General features: G+C 41.0%; 1 protein-coding gene across 1 annotated transcript in view; it reads left to right on the forward strand.

The window, feature by feature from the left end:
- The window catches only part of fbxl17 (F-box and leucine-rich repeat protein 17), a 206,972-nt gene that overhangs the window by 133,893 nt on the left and 50,801 nt on the right, over positions 1 to 22,278 (forward strand). Inside the window, exon 9 of the mRNA XM_072387716.1 lies at positions 7,708 to 7,784. Coding sequence (XP_072243817.1) covers positions 7,708 to 7,784 — 77 coding nt within the window. The remainder of the gene's footprint in view (positions 1 to 7,707; positions 7,785 to 22,278) is intronic.

Here is a 22,278-nt window from a genome sequence, read left to right on the forward strand (position 1 = left end):
AAAAACCAAGAGGAAAAAAGGTGAATCACACGTGTATTTGGACTGCAGTAGATCACCTAAATCATGTTAAACCCAGCAATGAGATGTAGTGGTAAGGAGATCTTTTTGATAGTTTTCGTGATATCACACTATCTCCTCTCCTCTCCTGACCTTTGTGGAGATACCACTAAGGACTGGACCTCTAGTAAAAACTAACACATGGATTTAGAAGAGGAGGGCTGCTATGTTCCAAGAGATTCATCAAAAGAAAAGCAGATGCATCCTCTGCAATAATTCTCTCCACTGACAACTATCGTAGGCTTCCATCTCTAATTTAACCGTTCGTCTCACGTGGGCAGATATCCACTGCCTTCCTCTCCTGCACTCGTTCACTCACACAGACACAAACTCCACCATGTCAACTCAGACCCGAGGCTGTAAGCCTTATCGCCATCTGCCACAAGGCACTGCTCATCCACTCCTGAGTTATTTATGATGTTGTGGCTGCAGTGGGCTGACTGCGGAGGCACAAAAGGGGCATGGCATTGCTTTACAGAAAGCCAGTTGTTCATTTACAGGTGAGTATCTCCCTCGCATGTCCTCGGGGAGACTGCTCGGGTGCAGTCGAGAAAGAAATCGCAGAGTAAAGAGGTGTCGTATGAGTGATGGCAGGCCGCTTTGGTTTCTGCAGGCAGCTGAGAAGCTGGTTTACAATGCTGTTTGTGCATGAGCATCACGGAGGTCTGTCAGTGTTGGCAAGGTAACAGGCTGTCCATTCGGATGAACTTCAAGGGAATAACTGCCACTTAACCTCACAAACTGCTTAGCTGACTTTTTGTGTCTTAGTTGGAGAATTCGGCTCGTTTGTAAGCGACGCTTCTTTTCTGAGATGCCGATGATGAGTATGCGAACAGCCACCAGTTAGCATGCAAATTTGAAACAAATATCCATACAAGCCCGCGGCAGGTTTGATCTCGATACTGTTCAAAGTGCTGTAGATACATAGCGAAAGGCCAAATGACTCGTGTTGGAACTTTTAATGTGTTTCTGGAGGATTACAACTTTGAAATAAATGCTTAATTTGGAGAACAAACTTCTTTTTGGATGAATGGAGACGGGGCCACATTTAAGAGCTCTGGAGTTTGTACTTTCTCCTGGCTGGTGCGTTAAGTGTTCCTTGGTGCTCGCTTCCTCTTTTTTTTAGACAAACAAAAAAAGCCCAGGTTAGACAGGAAAGCTGAGGATGATGGGCATTTATGGCTCCAGTTATGACCCCGTCGGCACATTTTTGAGCAGGCTGATGACAAGCCGCTGGAATGCCCCTCCGGTTTGCAGAGTCGTTTGAAAACATGATTAACGGCGGTGGAACACAATAGGAATGTGATTCTCATTTGAGCAGCGGGTACGGCAGGCTAGCCTGGGAAATCATCCAGGCCCTAATTGCCGAAGCAGACCCTGGTTCAGGCTGCTGGAACTTACACACATACGGCAAACACACACAAATAGACACGGTCGAACAGAAAGGGATAGGAAGTGTGCTTTACAGCCTTGGCTTTTGGATTTATAATTTTGTAAATTCATCACAGCGATAAACACTTACAGTATCGTTTCATAAATTCAGAATTTACTCTTTAATTAAAAATTTAAGTCAAATCCATAAGGAAGTAAGTCGTAATTTGGAGTAATGACAATGAGCTACATCTGACAAAAGCAAAAAAACCTTTGATTACTTAGTTTTAATTAAATTCCAAATAAACAACAGAACAACAATCCAAGCCTACGCACATTATCAGAAGGTCAGCTTTTTCAAAAGCAACAAACACGGCCCCTTTCCTTCTATAAAACCCGTATTGCTTCATTTTAAGCTTCCTGCTTGCCTTCAGTATCAACTATTTGCTTACTGAGGAGCTCTTCTTAGTTATTGGATATTTTAATATCGGTTTATATTGCCCTAATGAAAAAAGTCTTCAGTTTTTTTTTTGTTTTTTTTTTGTACTGAGGATTCCAGAAACTCAGTGTTGTGCATCTCCTGAGGAAGCGGAACCCTGCTTCCTTACACTTGTGTATGGATTTATGGGCGATATAAAGAAAATTTACAGCAAGAATCATTTTGCAACGGCGTTCTCCACAGAAGTATAAACCTCGTCTTGCCTCGCTCTCCTCCTCTTTGCTGCTCCGCCCTTCCATTTCATTAAGTCGAAAGACAGCCACAGGAGTCTGAAGTCTTCTGTCACTGCTGCTGCTTCATCCTCCTCTTCCTCCTCCTCCTCCCCCCTCTTTTATGCTTTCAACCTCTTCCTAAACCTTCAACCACTTTTCTTTCCACATTTCATGCTCACTTTTTTTCTTTTTCACACTCTTCTTTCGATAAATCATCCATTTTTACTTCCCTGCTCCCTTTGTGCGGTCAGACAGCCATGTAATTGTTGGTTGTGCGAGGAACGGGATGAGGCGAGGGCTTCTGTTGGTCGACACTGAGCAAGTGTACCTACCTACAGTCATTCTTTGAGCCGCGTCTTTGTTCCTACCCCATTGTGATCGGCCAGCTAAAGAGAAGCGCTACACATGTTGCTTGGCTGCAAAACGGCCTGCCGTCTTTGTGATAAATATGGACCTCTGTTTTTCTCAAGTATTGTTACTATTATTCCTCTTGCTGCCTGTCTGCTTGGATACCTCTGGCTGTGCTGCATAAAAGAAGATTAGCTTCACCTCTGAGAGACACATTCATGTATTCACACAGGCACAAACGGCACACTGTGTACACACAAACACAAGGTTGTCCCTCCCTTCTGGTCCCTCTATCCTCTGACGGAGACTTGCTGCAGACACTTCCCAGTTTGCTGTGTTTGGGCAAGGCGGTTGGAATTGGTATGGTCCAAACAGCACTCTTCAGTCTCTTCGTGACCAAAATGAACCAGCTGTAAACCAGTGTAAATGCGCTCTATGATTCGAGGATAAAGATGAGAGACAAGGTGGTGATGTAAAATAGTCTGTCCAGGGATGATTACATACTTTTATTAGATTTATTTCGAAGCATATGATGCAGACAGAGGCTGAGGCACTAAAAACACAAGAGTTGATTAAAAAAAATCTGAAAATCTCAACATAACTGAGTGCCACCTGATAATAGGACAGCTTAGACTGTACGGCAATACAATACAACCCTCAAATAAGTGCGCTGGTTGACCACGGCAACATCCTCTTTGGAGAGATTAAGTTTGAACAAACAGTAAAGTGGGATTAAGGAGTGATCGCTAAGCTTCGTCAAGGTTTAACCTCAGATTGTACAAGAAAATACTGTGTGCGCACAGTTACACAAAACAGTCCAAAGCCTCTTCTTTCATAAGAGAGCTTTAAGCACAGTACATATAGCTCGGACAGAAGCTGCACTCAGCTGGATGACAAACCATTCTGAAAGTGCTAATCTTGTTTTTTTTTCTTCTCTCCAACACTTGTTCGAGGCTGCAAACTACTCGTATCACAGAAAATGCACTTTGACTGTGAAAGACCTTGATATTCCTTTGAGCTGTTAACGGCCCACTTAAGAGGTTCTTACTCTCGGATGGCGTTGGAAAGCCTAGCTTCACGAGCTTAGCCTTGACTCGAAAGTTCTTTTTGTCAACCCGCCGTATTTCACAAAAAGGATTGAAACTCTCTTAAACTGTTAGTCCATTTGTATTTTTATGCTCAAGAGCATGTTGGAGCTATTATAGAACATCTTATAATCAAGATGTTATATGCATATAGGTGCTATTTGGATATGGCTGAGTACTGCTGTAAAGCAGCATCATTGCCTTCTACTAAGGAAATAAATGCTCTATACACCGACATGCTTTATGTTACAACGGTTTCTTTGACTTTTCTCAGGTATGTGTTGTATTTTCCCACAATAATCTTTTTTGATTTACTGCAAAGAAAAACACCATCCAAAACGAACACACAGAGTGTTCAGAGCTACTGTGGCGTAAATGACACCCAACAGAGTGGGAGAGGACCAAACTAAATTGAAAATCTACTGTGATTACTCCAGCTCATTCATTTGTCATCAAAACACAGGGAAACTCAGGCCTCTCCAGGCCAACAGACCCCTTCTCAAACAAGAAACCTCCAGATGACGGGTTTTTTCTGAAGCAGTGCTGCTCCGAGCCATGAATTTGAACATTTTTTCTCTTTTTGGATGACAGAACGCAGCTTTATCTGCTTTTTTTTTTTTATTATTCTTAAAAGTAATGACACTGCAGAGGTTTGTAAAAGCTGGTTTAGTCTTGTTCCTTTTTTCTGACAGAGTTAAAATCCTGCCTGGAGTTTTGCAGTGGCAGTGAGCTAAATTCGAGGAAATAAGAGCAGGTTTAATTCCAGCCTATTAAAAGTGACGTTTCTAAAAAATTTCACTTAACTTGTGGAATTGTTACTTAATCTTTGAGAACCTCCTCGCCGGAGTTTTGGCTCAGCAAAAGGAGGCAGAGAGACCGTCTTACCCTATATTAGAAGACGTGTCGCATCTGTTAAAAACATCTCGTCTCATTATTCCACTTTGACCACGGAGTCGAACAGAGGCGTCGTGTTTTGGCCGGCAGCATTAGCCGACTGCCAAGAGAACAGAATAGAATGTAAAAAGATGTTTTAGGGTTAAGCGCGGCCCCCGAGGTCCAGTGGTGTGGCTCGAGTAATTTAATTTAGTGAGAAAATGTCAGTGCATCTTTTTTTTTTCAGTTTCTATTTAACGATGAGAAATTTCCCTAAAGCTCTGATGTGCCAAGAGCTGAAAAAAAGTTTGACTTTGATTGTCTGTAGGAGTTAGTTGGAGGAGAAGGACAGACCGTCGTTTACCTCTGGCTGTTTGTGCCGCCAGTGCAGCGGCATTAAACCGCACGCTGACCCTGGATGAGGCTCCGTGTCTTTGGTCCTCTATCCCCTCCTGGCACCTGGTTCGACTAATCGCTTCCACATGTCGCACTTAGTTGTCACGGCAACAGTTTTATTGTCATTAAATTGGCAAAAATGGCCATGAGCTTGAGTATCAGCTAGCTACATAACTATGACAAAATCCCCACTCTGGGGCTTTTTTTTAATACATTGCTGATACTCTTAAGTGCATCTTTCTCCCCCTGTGGTCGCAGAAACAACTTGCTTAACGGTCTTGTCACTTGTCATCATTATTTTCGCCTTGTGTTTGCACTTTCCTGTTTATTTTCCCGTTAAGGCTCAATTTCATCCTCATTGACACACACCCTCCCCTAAACTTACCCTTCATTTTTTTTTTTTATTGTTTTATCTGCTTCCTCTCCTCCACTTGTCATGTTTTCTCTAATCTCATGAACAGTTTTTTTCATTATTTCCTGGCTCTTAACTCCCCATTTTTTCGAGCATCTCTTTGTCTTCTGTTTCTGCACTTTGTTTTTCTTTCTTAATCGCATTTCTACTCCTACATCTCACACTGTGTTCTCGTCTTCCAATGTTTCTGTCACTTCATCAGTCCGCCTCCTATCATGCCTCTTTTCCTCATCCTTCATCCCAAATGCCTCGGTCCGTTGTTTCATCCGCCTTCTTCTCTTCTCTGCTCTCCTCATCTTTTCGTCCAACCTCCACAAATGTATTTTTCTTTAATAACTCATTCATCCTTTCTTTCCCCTCTTCATTCTACTTCACTCCCTTTTCCGGCATCACTGCCCGCCTTTCCATCGGTGGCACCTTGCCGTGCTGTTGACTTTCTATATGGTTTATTAATATAATAATGTAATAATAATGATAATATAATTGATTCATGTTACTGAGGTAGCTGCTGGTGGCATTGTATCAAAACAATAATCTGTATGCGCACCGTATCCAACTTATCCTATTGTCACAAGCTCCGTACATTATTGAAAGAGATCAGATCACTAATTCATGTCAGCTGAGCCTTGTGGGGTTTGGGGTGAGGTTAGCTGCATCTTGATGGCCTTTTCATGTGGCACAAACCTTGCCATAGCCATCACTTCCAACACCTCTGCTTCTTCCTGCCCTCTTTCTCCTTTCTCTCTCTCAGCCCATTGTTTCCCCTCACCCTGACCTTGTTAGTGGGCTCTCATTCAATCTCCTTTTTTCTCCCTTCTTTCCTTAACTCCTCAAGTCTCTCATGATGTGTCCCCTTCTGCTGCTGTATAGAGATTTCTACTTACTCTGCTTCCTGCTTTATTTGCTTTCCTTCTCTCCCTGCTCCCTCCTTCATTCATTGATGTTGGATCTAATTGCTTTTGCTCCCACTCTGGGGACCTGGGCACAGTGTAACAAGCTCCCAGAGGATGCACTTCGCCTTCTTCGCAGCATCCCTGAATTGCTACTTTCTTTTTATCTGTTTCCTCAGCAGCTCTTCCCAAGGCATTAATTCATTAGCAGCTTTAATGTCAGAGCCCCAAGACACACAGCATGATATTGTGATCCTCCAGGCTTAACTGAATCAAATCGAGGGCTGGCCTTGGCAAAAGCTTGGTGCAGAGATGACCACCTGCAACAGGTCTTCTATCTTTTTGGAGAGCAGGCTTTCTTATCCACATGACACAGCAGGGCCACAGATGGAGAGAAAGAGGGTTGGACAGCCAGAAAATAAATAGACAGAGGTCAGAGGGTACTCAAAGTGGAAAAAGGACAATCTGATAATGTGGAGAGGCTCACAGAACCACTTCAAGGAAAGTTTGTTCAAAAAGGCGAAATAAGAAGTTGCAGTCCAGTGAGCTAAAGCCGGGAGGCCAGTTCACATTGGAACGCTTTTGGCTGCTCTCTCAAATAAGGATTTTAGAAGTAACACAGACATTTCTACTTTTCTCTCACCTTTTTTTTTTTTCCTCATTGATCCCGTTGTGTGATATATCACACCTCAAGTGACATCTGCGCTTTATGCCAACTCGAGTGAATCCCGGAGCTGTGGTGGGATGAGCCTGCGAACGGGTGCTACACGTTTCAGAGTAGAACCAAAGTTCTGTCAGTTCTACCGTGTGTACATGTGCATTCCAATACTGCAACAAATACCTCAATACTGTTCCCATGTTTCACTCCGACATTAAGCTCATTGACAGCAGAGATCACCTCAAGCCAACACAGTCTGCGTGCGTTTGCCTTTTTGTCTCATTCATTTTCATGATACAACACCAGCAATATGATCAAAGCATTTTTCTCCTGAAGGTTAATGGGTCAAATGCGTATATCAAAATCCAGATGTTGCATGCACTCCTCTCATTAGAGGCTTTTAAAGAGAATCATTTGATACAGATACTCTGATCTTGCCTTGGGGCCTCCCCAGTGTATACTTTCTCTTACACACGCACACTCACACACACACACACGCTCTCTATTAGTCTTTTGGGCTTATGCAGTGGGCTGAATGCAGATATCTCTCTTTGAAGTGAGCGAGCCCTCTCTTCATGTGTGGCTCTGAGCACCTGCACACGTGCACAAATGCACACATATATGCACCGCTGTTGTGTTGGTGCCTGCTTTGGTCAGATCGGGTGTTTAATTCTTAATGCGTTTGTTAAAAGAAGTAGAGGCAGAATGTATGAGCAGTTGTGACCCTGCAGCAGTACTGTTTAACCTGTTACTGTGGAGTAATCCTGCATGTGTGGGCAAGGGAAGGGCTGCGTTTAAGAACGAGGAAACTACTGTATCTATTTTGAGAAGTTTTAAGACAACTAAAGCACCTTCAAGCAGATGCCCCCGGTGACACGTTTGTTCCTTATCTGTGTCTCTCTGTAGGTGCGTGGAAATCATCGCCAAGGAGGGGAGGAGTCTGAAGGAGCTCTATCTCGTGTCTTGTAAGATCACAGATCACGGTAAGATGCTTTTTGTTGCAGTCGATCTCTGATGCACAATGCTCACATTGTTGATACACGAGCTGTATTGATTTGATGGTTTGAAAAGTGTGAAGACATTCTGAAAAGTTTCACAAAGTTGGCAGTAATGCTCTTCATTGCAGTCTACGTTGTAGTTGAGCACACTTAAGTTATAGGGTTCTCTGTCTAGTTAATGGGTTTTGAATAAATTGTGCATCATCACCAGGCGGTGTGACGATTACTTGAAAATTCAGATTTCTGAAGGAACATTGCTTCCCTACACAGACACGACGGCTCCTGGTAGGATTTCTGTGCGTTTGCTGATGTGAGTTAAAAAGGTTTGTGTTGTCTTTCCTGACATACAGCACAGGCTCTCCAGCATCATCCCCTCTTTTCACTTTCTGTACACTACCTGTGCTCCTCAGCTTGATTCCATTGAGCCATATGTTTTGCTGAATATTCAAGTCGTTCATCAGCTCCATTACCAAGCACAGTGGGAGTTCTTCAGTACTGAACCCTTTTGGGGTGCAGCGTCATCACTGCATACATGAATTATGTGGTTCTATGTGTGGCAAACGTTATCTTTTTGCTTGTGGACGTGCAGTTTAGCACGTGTACCCTTTAAATTCCACAACTCTCCCTGCTGCGAAGCCAGCTACTGTTGTTCAGTGTCTTCCTTATTCTTTTATTCTTTTATTTCATACTATCTTTGTTGATTAAAAATACCAACAATCAGCATTGTAACTAAATGGAAAATGTGTTGTGGATCAGGCTTCTTTGCTTAAGCTTTATTTCCAGCAGTATTTTAAGTCCCATGTACTGTTAATAGCTTTGATTTGTGTAACAGCTCGATAGAGCTTCAACTTGTTTGTTACATGGAATTCTAAGCTTGTGTCTTATGGTGAGTTTATTTCACTTTTAAACTTCAAAAAGCAATCCATTCCTGATTTTGATAGTTACGCTTTATAACGATTGAGCTTTAGTGTTTATCTTGTCTCTTATATATCGTTGGAGCGTCCCCATTATTTTTTTTTATAAGACATGACTTCATCTGAGAGGAGAACGGGTGAGTTGGCATCGAATGGCCTGTAAATACACATATTATTCCTCTCGAACACGTGCCATTTGCTTGTTTGCTCTTGCAACAGTTTGGTCCACTTTCTTTTCTATGTCTTTCAATTTTGTTTAGTTTGTTTTAGTTGTGCAGGTGCATAATTGTTGTTAAACGTTCTATAAAACTAAACTCCTATCAATTAAAGGAAACACCCGGGCACCAGACCAAAGCAGCGGTGCATGAAGCACGGTCGGCCCAGATTAGAAGAAGGGTAAAAACACTCATTTTACAACATTGGTGACTTTAATGTGCCAACTACACCATCGCATGATGGTTAATGACCCCGAATGGCCTTTTTCATCTGCAGTCATTGCAAAGGAAGCATCTGCAAAATGTTGAAAAGCTTCACAGTGACTCTTTTTCATCACATCCTTGTATGTTAGGAGCCTTCATGGCAACAGTGGGTAGCATTTGTTTTGTCTGAATGCATCTAATGCTGACCCGTTCTGATTCACAGGCGAGCTCTGTTATGGTTTGGTGCAGTGGATTTCACACTTGTGCAGTTAAATTTTTGAACTCCGATAGAATATACAGTCAGTTCCAACTGTTTGCTTCTTTTCTCGGCCTCTGCTGCCTTCAGGGACCGTCGACTGCCGTACATAATTTTAAACTATCTGTGGTAATAACATTTTCCATAATCTGTCGTGATTTTATCAAGTCTGTTTAAAAAAAAAAAAACCACATTTGATGCCAGACACTAACTGTGTCACATTTCCTCAGTATGTTGTGATAATTACATGTATTTTGCAGAGTATGTCATTAGACTTTAAAGACTTCTGTCCTCTATAAGCAGCAGTGTGCTCCCAACTTCTGTGAGTTACAATGGCAATAATCACTTTGACCTCTCTGAACCTGCGTTTTAACTGGGACTCCGACTGTGTGAAACATTAAGTGGGCGTGTGTATGCTGGTGTTTGATAAATGACTCCAAGATCACAAAAGTACATTAAAGCTGAAATGTACACAGCCATCCCTTTTGATATCCTCCCCTCTCTGGGTGTCTCTCTAATCATTTTGACCAAGATGAATTGATGATATCTGATCTTCTTCCTTCACTAATGACCCCTCCGGTCCTCTCTGGCCACTGACAGCCTCTGTGTGTGTTTATGTTTGCGTGTATGTTTGTGCTTGCAGGATGGAGATGCATTCTGCCGGAGCTCTGTGCTTTAACACAATGATTGGTGGGTTTCCTGCTTCGGTCTCTGACAAATTAAATAACAGAAATGAGATTTTACATCTGCCAAGCTGGCCCACGTTTTTTTTTTCTTTTTTTCTGCCCATCTCCTGCGCTAATTATTTTTATTAATGGCCTCTCTGAGTGCATTTGAGATGTCCACAAGCCTCTTATGTTTGAGTGTTCTGTTTTTTAGTCCATCTTTCGCTTCCTGCCTGGTTTTTTTTATAGGAGCTCTGAGGACAGACAGAAAGAGAGAAATGAAAAAAGGTTTGGATGGCAGAAAACTGGCAAAGCGCACTTTTTATTCTCAGTGTAGATGTTTGGGGGGGGGGGGGGGGATTCATGTTGTTAGATGGAGGGAGCAAATGGAAAAAGCAAGGATGGAATATTTTTGGAATAATGATCTTACTGAAAGCCCCGTGAAAGAAAAGAGACGACATTACTTGGTTTTTTTTTTTATCACAGAACAGTAAACTTGTTAGTTTGTATAACATGTTCCCAATTAACACTACATAGAGACTTGTTTAACACCTGGATCCTGTGAGTAACATTTTTCACGCGGTTTGTGGGTTGCAGCAGGTGATACACCCGTAACTTAATGATTAATGGTGAATAACAGTTAAACAGACATTTGCATGCCTGTGTTTTAGAGGCATTTATTGACCTGGTGCTTTTTTTCATGGACAGTCTTTGTCCTAACCAACAAAAATCTTAGCCAAACCCAGCGTGTCCCAATTCTGGTGTTGTAGTATTCTGCCGCACATGCCTTAGATGTTTTCCCGTTCGAACTCGCCGGATCAAAATAAAAAGGTCGGTCCTTTATCAAGCTGTGCGGTTACTTGACAAAGACCTATTCATTCGAGTCGGGGAAGTGTTGCCCTTACTCTTAACGCTTGTTCATATTTTCCCATTCTCTCATGGTCTTCTAGTCGATTGATGGTTTCCACATCCACGTGTCCATTTAGGTGCCCGAGGGTCCACAGGGACAATTCTTGGCCATCGAATTAAAATTCATATTAATCATCAAATTGGAGTCGATCAGCAAGTGATTATATTTATGTATTTTTCTTAACTGTTGTTCTGGCCCCACAAAAGCTTGTTTTCTTAGTTTAATGAGGTGCTTAGTCTTTGTTGGAGATAGTGAGGTGTGGAAAAAGTTCCTGTGTGACGTGCTCGAACGTGAAGAAAAACAGGCCTCTCCAAATCTCTCGAGATAGTGGGTTATTTAAAGTTCGGGGGGACGGGGGTAGCAACACACACACACACACACACACACTCTACCACATAGATTGTTCTCTCAAAGTCATGGCCAACAACACAGGCTTCTTTTGAACTTTTAACGTATTGAAATTTCAAAAGAAAACATTTTATTACACTATTATAGCAGGTAGAAGGACGGTGGGGGGTGCAGTTTGACTGTTTCTTATGCTGACATGTAAATGCAACATGGTTGGAAAGCTGATCCTTATGAGAAAGCCTGCTCAGCTTCTCTCCCAGTGTTAATCAGATCTCTCCTGCATGGCTGTTTTCCTCAATGACCAACTCACTCTGTATCCTCAGCACACCTGGATTGACAGTGATACCTTTCCTCTCACTCTGGTGCTCATCGTCTGTGTGCTCCTTTTGTTCTTTAGTGTGAGTGTGTTTTGCATTCACATGCATTGTGTGTGTGTGTGTGTGTGTGTGTGTACTCTGTTGCTGCCCTTATCTTGTCCCTTGTAGTACACCTGCTTTAACCAGATACTGAACAGAGACCTTGGCACTTCTGTTCCTTACGTATGGTAATTCTCTACCTTCACCCACACGCCTCCCCACGATCCTTTGCATTGTCAGTCATGGCCTCCTGTGTGCATCTGTGCATGTACAAGAGTGAATGAGACACCTGTGTGAGAGTGTGTACAAGTGAGAGCGAAGAAAAATGGAAGCTTTGGTGTGCTTTTAGAAGACTTCAAGCAGAGCTAGTATAGAACTGCGAAGTGGAAGGATTTATTTCTGGCTTCCGGAGTGATGGAAGTCAAATTCTCTTATATAAGCATGAAATTGTATTCCTTGAAACACCAGTCCATCGTGTTGGGGTTAGTTTAAACAACAAATTCTTATTATATATCCTGCTAACAGCAAGCAGTGGCTAGAGATGAAGCTTTGTATAATTCATTATCTGTCCAGGGTATCAATGTGTTTATTCTCTGCTTCTGGGTCAGTTTTGGATTCATCTGACTGACATTTTACTCTGTTGCGATGGCAGCTAGAACTCCAGAGATCTAAGGATTTGTTGTTCTTGACAGGAAACTTTTCTAATCCAACCCTATGTTTTCAGTCATAAGAGAGTGAACATAAACACCTGCAGCAACTTTAGAATGTAACTTTTACCTGTTAATTTGCCCATTTTACTACCTGCTGATTGATTGACATGATGGTGATCTTACCATTACCAACATGCAGTCAGTAGATCCACATTTTTTTAATGAGTAGTTCCTCAAAAAAAGCTATCGTTTGACTAAGTAATGATATCTTTTTCCTCACTTTCTCTTGTATCGTTGGCTTGGGTCTCTTTGTTGTCTTTTTCTTTCTTTTTTTAGTTCTGAATTTACTTGTAATGGATACTTTAAAGTGTCTTTTTTACCCTCTGTATTATTGCAAAGGTGTCTTATTTAGTTGCTGGTGCATTGCATGGCACTGTAAAGCGAATGTCGTTGTGCTCACCCAAAAAAAACAAAGTCGTGAAGTGTCCCATCTCAGAGCCCCAGTGCACCTGGGAAGGTGCATAAAATAATAAAAAAAAAAGGTTGGCGTTCTTCAAGACGAGTCAGAAGAACATAGTTTTGAGGTGCCCAGACTTCTCCGATGTTGCTTTAAACAACGGTTGGTGATTGTGAAAGCTCTCGGCGACGCCAACAGGTGTTTCAAAAACTAACCTCATTTTATTTTTGAATGAACATACAAGATGCTCTGTTTTGAGTTGAGCTGATTCACTGTTACACTGGCTCTGTTTATTTTTAAACATGGCGTTTGCAACATTTGAGTTAGTCTGGTTGGTCTCCTTAAGCCCTGCCCCCAGTAAGCCACACCCCTCATAAGCAGTTCCTTGCACTGGTGCTCGTGTGGCACAGGATTTTCAGCGCCGGTGATGAAGCTTTGTGGGTTAAAATTTAAGATCGGGTTCTACAGTAAGTCAGGCTCTAGCTACAAGCCAGCACTGAAACTACTTTGGTTGGGAAAGAAAACCCAAAAAGTGTTCACTGGCTAAATCAGGTGAGCATATACAAAAGTCTGAGAAGTACAGCGGCTCAGATTTTGGATTAAATGCAGCAATTTTACATACGTTTATCTCAATATTTTAATGTATGCTGCATTTGGCCTTGTGATATTATCTTATGGCAAAAAAAATTGAAGAATTACATATCGTTAAAAATCTTTGGAGGGGGTATTAAAAGTGTGAAAAGTACTTTTAAAGGAATCGTGTACCGCTTTCTATACGGCTAATGAGAAATGGTGACCGCCCGTCATCCAGACTGCTGTGATTGTGTTGTGGTGTTTTATAAGAACAATGGAGCCACTCAGATTGTTCATATCATTGTTATGTCCATCTGTATTTACTCATATGTCAGCTTGAAAGATTACTGTTGCCATTCGATTTTTAACATTTCATTCTTTTATTTGATCACCACCTTCATAGCTCATACAAAGTCAACATGAATCTACGTTTGCCCTCCTTTTTTTTTTTTTTAGCGGCCTTCATTCCTGTTCCAGGACCAAACCCCTTTCTTCCTCATTTCCCCTCTCATCCCTCTTTCCATTCATCTTTCAGCTCTTGCTTTCATCCTTGGTGCTTTACTCTAAACGCACTGAACGTTGATGGATGGGGCTTCCATACTCATCCCCTTGAGCAGAACCTTAAGAATGAAGTATGGCTGTATATGCATCTTTACTGATGTGTGTGACTCATGTGTGTGCCTCTGTGTGTGCTGTTGTGTACTTAACACAGGCATACCTTGCCTCTAGGGAAATTTTAATGCACACTTACTCCCCAAAGTATCATACAGCTTTTCATAAGGTGAGATTACTTAGCATAAAAGCAGCTGAAACAGCACAGTTACCACTCTACTGACAATGAAAATTACATGTGATTGTTATGATCCCTCGTGTAGCCTGATGAGGCCATTAGAATATACTCTAAGCTTAAGATTTATACTATGCTTGCTTTTAACCTTAAGGCAAGACTTTCTTTTATTATTCTCCTTTATATGTGGGATTGATGTGCACGTCAAAACCTCCAAGACCGTATCCATTTCTTGCCCTCTATGGGAGGCAGGGTGTCATTTTCTAAATGTCACACAATACTGGGATCACAGCATTAAATAAAAGTAATAAAGACTTAAATTAGATTATCAGCTATTGTGCTTACATGTGGCATAAGCAAACATCAGCTTCCATCTTTTTCTTGCCACCTTTATTTGTCACGTCTCTGTTTACCTTCAGGCATTTTCCAGTGAGTGTTTTTTCCAGCCTTAAGCAGTCATTCACCACTATGCACTCAAGGTACTAGGTCAATAGAAGAGTTTTGACTTTTTTATCGCTGTGTGTACATATACGTGTGTGTGTCGAGTATCAAAATAAGGCTTTTTTTTTTTTTTTTTTTAATGTCAAGGATAGTAGAGGGTCTCATAGTGCCCATGGCAAGTAGTAAACACTAATATTTTTAAAGGGGAACTCCAGTATTTTTAAACCTAGACCTTATTTCTGCCATGAAATACATTTATCTAGTCGGCGTCCTTCGGAAGATATTTAGATTCCTCGAGATCCATATAACGGAGTGAACAGGGCATAGACGATGCAGCCTCTAAATAAGACATTTTGAAGTTAGCCGACCGTCTCAGAGCACGGAGTAAACAAGCGTGCGCGTCGATGACGTCATCCTATGTAGAAATCCGCCTGAGCCTACCTATTTCCCTGGACGACAACAACATGGAAGCTATAAGCTAATATTGCAATAGTACGCATTCATTCATTCATTCGTCTTGTAGTATTGGTGAAATAAAGACAGATAATGCCTTATTTAGAGGCTGCATCGTCTATGCCCCCGTTCACTCTGTTATATGGATCTCGAGGAATCAAAATATCTTCCGAAGGACGCCGACTTCCACCAAACTGTTCTCGGTGAGTAGATGAACGTATTTCATGCCAGATATATGCCAGACATGCCAATAAGGTCTAGGTTTAAAAACACCGGAGCTCCCCTTTAATATTTCCTTTTTATATTCTATATTTAATTGATTTACGTAAGGCTTTTGAGTCACTATTGATTATCCTGGAAAGGGAAAAAAAAGGGCACTACTGCTCAGTAGTCAGTAAAGTTCATGAAAATGTGCAGGGCCTGTTTTTCTTTTCTTTTTAAAGACATTTCTTTTTAGTTTGTGTGGTGAATACTGAAAAGCGTGACCATCATAGCACAGCTTGACACGAGAGCAACCCAAAGTTCCACTAAGTATAAAACAGTAAAACCAACAGTGTGGAGGCCCTCGTACACCACAGCCCGTGTACCGTCAGTATCACGCCATGACCCTAAAAGCCAATGAAGCGGTCGTACACTCACAAACCCCAAACCCCCCCCGAAAGGAAAAAAAAAGTCCCCAATCGGAAAAATTCATAAGCTGTATGTTTCCTCCTTGAGGCATACTACAGACGGTGTAGTGGAGGCAGGGAGAGAGTAACGTATGTTGCACAGTGCTGGACATGGTGAGGGCAAAGACTCATAAACTGGGTTATTATCTCTGCAAATCAATGAGAGTGCCTGAGCCCAGGGGAAAAACAACCAGCTTTATGATAAGCTCAGAGCTTGACTTCATTGCTGTTGCAAAACCACCTGAATTCTGCAGCACTCTGGGGTGATATTTTCCTTGTGATCACATTGACTGCACCTAAAATTTCAAGGCAAAGAACAAAAAAAAAAAAAAAAGGTCCAGGTCATTATCCCCATTTGAAAGTTTCTTAAGTTGAGTGCTCCAGTTCAAAGCTACAATCAAAGAAAAATAAAAGAATAAATGACTGTTTCAGCATTTAGCGGTTGTGTTTTTTGTCAACACAACCTTCTCTGAAACGGAAATAAATCTTGTTTTGTGCGTGTCACAAATGTCAGTCTTGTTGAATGAAAGAAGACCGATCTAAAAGAAACAAAGAGACTCACATGAGTAAACTTATTAAAACCTGAATTAGTTCATTTAACAACTAATTAAATAGAGACACAGCCTCAGTAAATAAATGTAACCAGCTTCACTTGATTATGTTGAATTCATTGTGTCTAGATTATTCAGACATATTTGTTGATCAATAAAACACATGCATTTATTAACTTAGACTTTTTTTTGATCTTCTGAGTGGGACCACCAGACGTCGTTTTTTTCTTTTCTTTAGTCATCAAAAACAAGTCAAGCTACAGAAATTCCAAGTGGATTGAGCAAGAGTGATTTAATGAGTTTTTATCGACAGTTGTTTGCTTTGTCATGTCACTGTCTTACCTGCAGAGCATCCTTGAAACAGCACAGTCTGCAGTGCGTTCTGATCAGGGGTTGCTGTCTGAGGCAGAATCGCTAGTGTAAAAATCCACACTTTAGCTAGCGCTCAAACGGCTCTGAAACATTTGAGGTTTGAGCAGTTTTAGATGGTGAAAACATTTGCTCCTCCAGTGGCTCCGTTCTGAGTAGCTTTTAGCTTTTGCTCTGATTCTCCAGACTGAGAGCACTCTGATACCAAGCCATGAGCTGATCGCACTAAGTACCACGCTTAACCCCACATAAAATAATGTCCTATATGCTGTCCCTATTGTTTTATTAGCATCCAAGTTTAAAGTTTTGGGTTAGCTGGGCGAGTTTGCCCACTTTGGACACGTGCAGCCAGACCAAATGCAGCATGATAGAAAAGATAAACTCGGCTTATAACACAGAGGAAGAATGTCTTCTTCTTATTAAAATGCTTTATATTCAACATGTGAAGTGTGATTTAAAAAAAAAAAAAAAAAAAAAAAAACAACTTTTTTTTTTTTTTTTAATAATTGATGGTTGATAACCAGAAAGTGAAGTATGTTTCCATCAGATAAGTGCCTCAGTGGCTGAAGCCATGGAAACTGCAAGGCAGTCGAACGACCACTTTCCCAACTTTTGTGAGTTTGGAAAGTTCATCAGATGGTCTGCAGGAAAACTGAGAGGGTGACAGGTACGGAGGGAGTGGAGACAGCTTGAAAGGTTGGATTTGAACCTACTCAGAGGAAAGCGATTAAACTGCATGGCCGCTGCTCAAGTGCACAAGTACCCTTCTATAGGGTTCCAATGTACAGATTCTTTATAATATGTAAGCTGAGATTTCCATTTCCTTACATCAGCCTGTGGTGGTATTTCCAGATTGGGGAGCAGCACAAAGAGGCTGAAATTGAATTAGTTTCCATATATTGTCCTCTCCTCCTCTTTCTCCCACTAAGCCCTGTGGTCTATCCACTGTTTGCTTTATAGGGGAGAAAAGTGAGGGGGGCTTAAGCTGTGAAGGCTCAGGCTTATGGTTCTACCGTCTTTCTGGTCACACACAAACACGCTCGCTCACTTTTTGACTCTCACACCGGCTAACGCAGTCTGATACACATCCTTGCTCAGAGGATTATAACCAGGCAAGCCTCGTTTGCAATTACACACATAGACGCAAACACAATCATGCGGGCCGTACACACACATATTGTCGATGCACTTTTGAGCTCGTGCTAATATCTTCTGTCTCTCACACTATCAGATTACAGCACACACAATTTGCCATAGCTTTTAGAGAAATAGCGCTTGAGACTCTATGCTATTTTAGGCTTATGTCTGTGGAGCTGAAGGATTTCTAATGACGTAGATTATGTGTTTATGTACAGATTTATGTGTGTTTGTGTGTGTCCCTCCTCTGAGTGTGTACATGTGATTTTGAAGTATGTAATCTAGGAACAGTGTTTCCCATCTAGGTGGAAGCAGCTTCAGTAACAACAGGCCCCATGTGTGTTTGTGAAGCTTTTGATAAAAATGGTCCATTTGTTCTATCTCTATCTCACTCATATGATCTCTTCCTCCTTCTCTCAGCCCTGTAGTTCCTAATAACAGCTACTCTAAGTGTGCCCGTGGGACTCAATAACATAAGCTCTGGAAGTGTGTACAAGATGTCTCCGTTATTGCTGGCTATAAGGCATTTGTTTGTAAAAGTGAGACATTGCATTATCTTAGTTTTCTTATTAGCTCCATTTTGTGTTCCTGTGTGTATGTGCCTGAATGTGCCAAGTCTGTCTTTCTCTGGAGGCACCATCACATCCACTGAGCCACTGCCTTGGAGCGAGTAGCACTGATACAACCCGTGGACAGGTGTAAAATGCTCTGCTTCCTCTTTCTCACTATGGTAACCTCGTTTTATTTTCTTGTGCGTTACCACCCTTCCTCTCCCTCAAAGTCTTCCTCTCTTATGCTGTCCATCTACCTCCTCCTCCTCCTCGTCTATCATCTATCTCAGGTGTGAATGGAGCTGTCCTCTGTCTTATGTGGGTGCTGATGTATGTTGGGGACCAGAATGGGAGTGTTTAATAGTTTAAGTACCCTGCTGTGGGTTTCTATAGTTAGCTCTACTTTTGCAGAGCCCTTCAGGGAGATGCCCACTTTTTATACATGGAAGTTCTTTATTTCTCCTCTGCCCTTTGGTCCAGTTTAACCGCTACTTCATGTCTACGTCTATCTTTTTTTTTTTTTGTTTTATCTTCTTCTTTCATTTCTACGTGACCTTTCATTGATTCTGCGGGCTTTTTTATTTTTTTTAATCCTTTGCAGCTTTTTTTTTTAAGACCATCAAAAGTGTTTAAAGATATAGAGAAACTCGACGGAGATAAAAGTTGCAGCGGTGGCCAAAGCACCATATTTTACGGGAGGAATGTTTAGAAGCTTCGGAAGTAGATGTCAGGCTGGTTGGATGGTAAAGATTTAAACCACGATTTAAAAAAAAAAAAAAAAAAAAAAAAAATTCAAAATGAAGGAAAGTGATAATAACATGTACCTGATTTTTCTGCAGATGAGCGACTGGTAACGCTTTATAACAAATATTACCGTACGCGTGACTCGTTCAATATTCTCATCATATAAAAGTTACCTTAATAATGCTCTTTTGTCCTGAGCCATTTTTCATATTGTTTGTAAAATACTGAAGGTGGCCTGAAATAATACAAGAATGCCAGGGTCTGCTTTGCTGTTGGTTTGGTTTGTCAGTTGAGATTTCTTCTTCCCTCATTCTTCAAGTCGCCTTTTTCTTGTAATCTCGATGATCTTGTAGAAACTGCTTCTTAACCTAAAACAACTCCGTCTTCGACAGTGTCATCCAAACTGATTTTTCAAACCACATGCTGATGAGGTAAGCATTTTCAGAGCGCCTCCTTGTTGGGCTGGTTATAGTTTTCTGCATGCTATACTTTGGAGCTTCTCACTGTCATGGCGTTTTTGCTGCATTTTTTTTGGGAGGAGTTACTGAATGGTGGGCTGCCTTTGGCTGGGTTTGCGTTGTTGTTCCTTTAGCTTTGCTCTGCTGAGGAAAAGCCAGACGTCAAAGTCGACAAAGATCTGCTATGAGATGCAGTGAAACTAAGTGGTGAATGGTTTGGCTTGAGCTGACTTTCAGCCAATCGGCGTTAAAAACACCTGTGGTACGTTGTGCCTTGTGTGTACATTGTGTGCTTTTTGAAGGACAGCACAGCTGTCCATCTCTGTTGCATAAAAACGGCCCGTAGCTGGACTCCCAAGAATTACACCAAAACTAATAACAAGTTGCTTTAGTTTAGATGACCCATCCACGGTTAAGTTGTGCTTGAAATGAAAACTTTCTCTTGGGAAGGTTATTCACTCATTTTTCTGCATCTGTATATTTGAGAGATAATGCCACCACTAATCCCTCACAAGGTCAGCGCTTGTATTGGATGATTATCCCCCACTGTTTATTCATACTTCCTGCTGATGTCATTTCCTCCTGCTATCTCTGACCTTTGACCAGTCATTTACCTCCTGTTGCTGCCATGCTTTACTCCACCGCGTGGTCACTGTGATTGCGTGAACATCCCCATCTTTATCTCTGTAGGATTCCTGCGTACAAGAAGGTTACTGGAGTATCTAAATGCAAAATCTATTCGTGCTTAAAGGTCATTTTTAATTTAGATTCCTAATATGATCTTATGTTTTATTTTTTTCACACCACATTTTCATTGGCCCCTTTAGTCACTGTCATTCTTTTTCTCTTTACTCTCGATATGTGGTGTCCTCCCGTGCTGTTTCTTCATTGTTTGACGAAAAGACTGTACATCACTCATTAGACAGGGAATAAGCATAATGCATAGGCCATCTTTAAATGGCTTACTTTGTGACTCTTAACTGTGTTTCAACAGCTGTTCTGGCATGTAGCCCAGTGTCATACAGGGTGCTGGCCATTCCCCTCTCATCATTTCATCAATGACTCTGATAAAGCAGAGCAAACCAGCTGCCATTACAGTTGTTTCTCGTGCGTATGTACATGATCATATGTTAAAAGGGATGTGAAAATGGCTGCCTTTAAAAATAAAAGACTGTTGGATATCTCCAGAGGTGTTGACTCGAGTCCGATGACTTGGACTCGAGTCAGACTCAACTTGACTTGATGTAGTCAAAAAGTTTAACATCAATGACTTGCAACTTCACTTAGACTTTAGCATTTTGACTTGAAAATACTTCAGATTTAACAGCAAACAAAAAGTTTAATGTGTAGTTGTTGTTTAAAGTTTCTAATACTTTATTCAAATCAACTAACTCAAAATTCAAATCAGTCAACTTTATGAATTTCCAGTCCATTTACACCACTACCCAGAACTCCCAGATCCAACACGACATACAGTGAAGTCACAGAGGAGGGTCTACTGTGAAGTTACTGGGTCCCAGTTGGGAAAAATGATACCTAAGGTCATTTTGTTTGCTTACACAAATTACCAATTGGTCAAACAAGAAACGAACAGCGGCGTGTAAAACATGTGGTTAGAAAATTACGGAGAGGGAGGCAACAACGTCCAACTTCGTTTCACATTTGAAGCTACATAATGGACGCTAAATTAAGGTGGTAACGGTGAGTAGTGGGTGGTTAACGTTAGCTTAATGGCTAAGTATGTTTTCTAGCTTGCCAGTTTGGCAATGGAGGCTTTTAATTCATATTTAAAAAATGTTTGTAGTCCGGGGTTGTTATTTGTTGTTGAACACAACCCCAGCACTTTTTATTTTTGATCAGGTTTAGTTGCTGCTTACTTTGACAAATAATCGCACCTTTTCAGAAGTACTTATTATTTATGTAAATTATTTATTATTTTTCTGCATTTGAATTAGGTGTGAATTATTTTCAATGCAGCAAGTTGATCTTTTTTCTGTGAGTTCTTTTGGTTTAAAAAACATATATTTATTTTGATTGAAGGCTTTGAATCAAAAGTTTTCCATCCACTGAGCTATTAACTTTGACCAGGCAGGATACGTTGTTATTTTGTTGAAAATATCTAAATTGCCTGTACATTTCCTGTGGAAAAATTAGACGATTTCAATTAAACGTGCAAAACAAATCAAATCAAATCAAGCATTTGAAATAACTTGAGGCTAACAATTGAGTAGCCCTGGCTTATGAGTTCAGGTTAATGAATGAAAATGAATGAATAGATAGTAAAAAAAAGTAAACAGGTGAAAAGTAATTAAACTCCTGGGGGATGAGAAAAAGTAGGCGATTAACATGTTAATTCTTCAAGAGTTAATTGAAATTTTGAGACATCATATTAGAAGGAAATATCGCTCCAAGATGTGTCACCTTCAATATGCTAATTACACTGGACAGATAATATGAATAACCATTGCAATTACTCTCGAATTTTAAGTATTTATTTGACTGTAATCCCTTCGCCTGCTCATACTGGACGCAGAAAGATAATCGAGAACAATGCATAGATGAGTCTGAGTTAGTCAAGTGGCTCGGTTGTAGCTAAACTGAACATGGATTCCATCTGTTGGTTTTTCTTTGGAAGAAAAGGGACGTTTGTGCTATAAAAGGTGACTTTGGAAGATTTGATTTGTAGCTTTGGATTAAAATCTTGTGCATATTTTTTTGAGTTCTACAGATTTTTAGTTCACCGTCACTGGCACGGAGACAGCATTTGGAGGA

This window comes from Leuresthes tenuis, unplaced genomic scaffold (genome assembly GCF_036924035.1).
Source record: "Leuresthes tenuis unplaced genomic scaffold, fLeuTen1.0.hap1 SCAF_6, whole genome shotgun sequence".
NCBI classification, from domain to species: domain Eukaryota; kingdom Metazoa; phylum Chordata; class Actinopteri; order Atheriniformes; family Atherinopsidae; genus Leuresthes; species Leuresthes tenuis.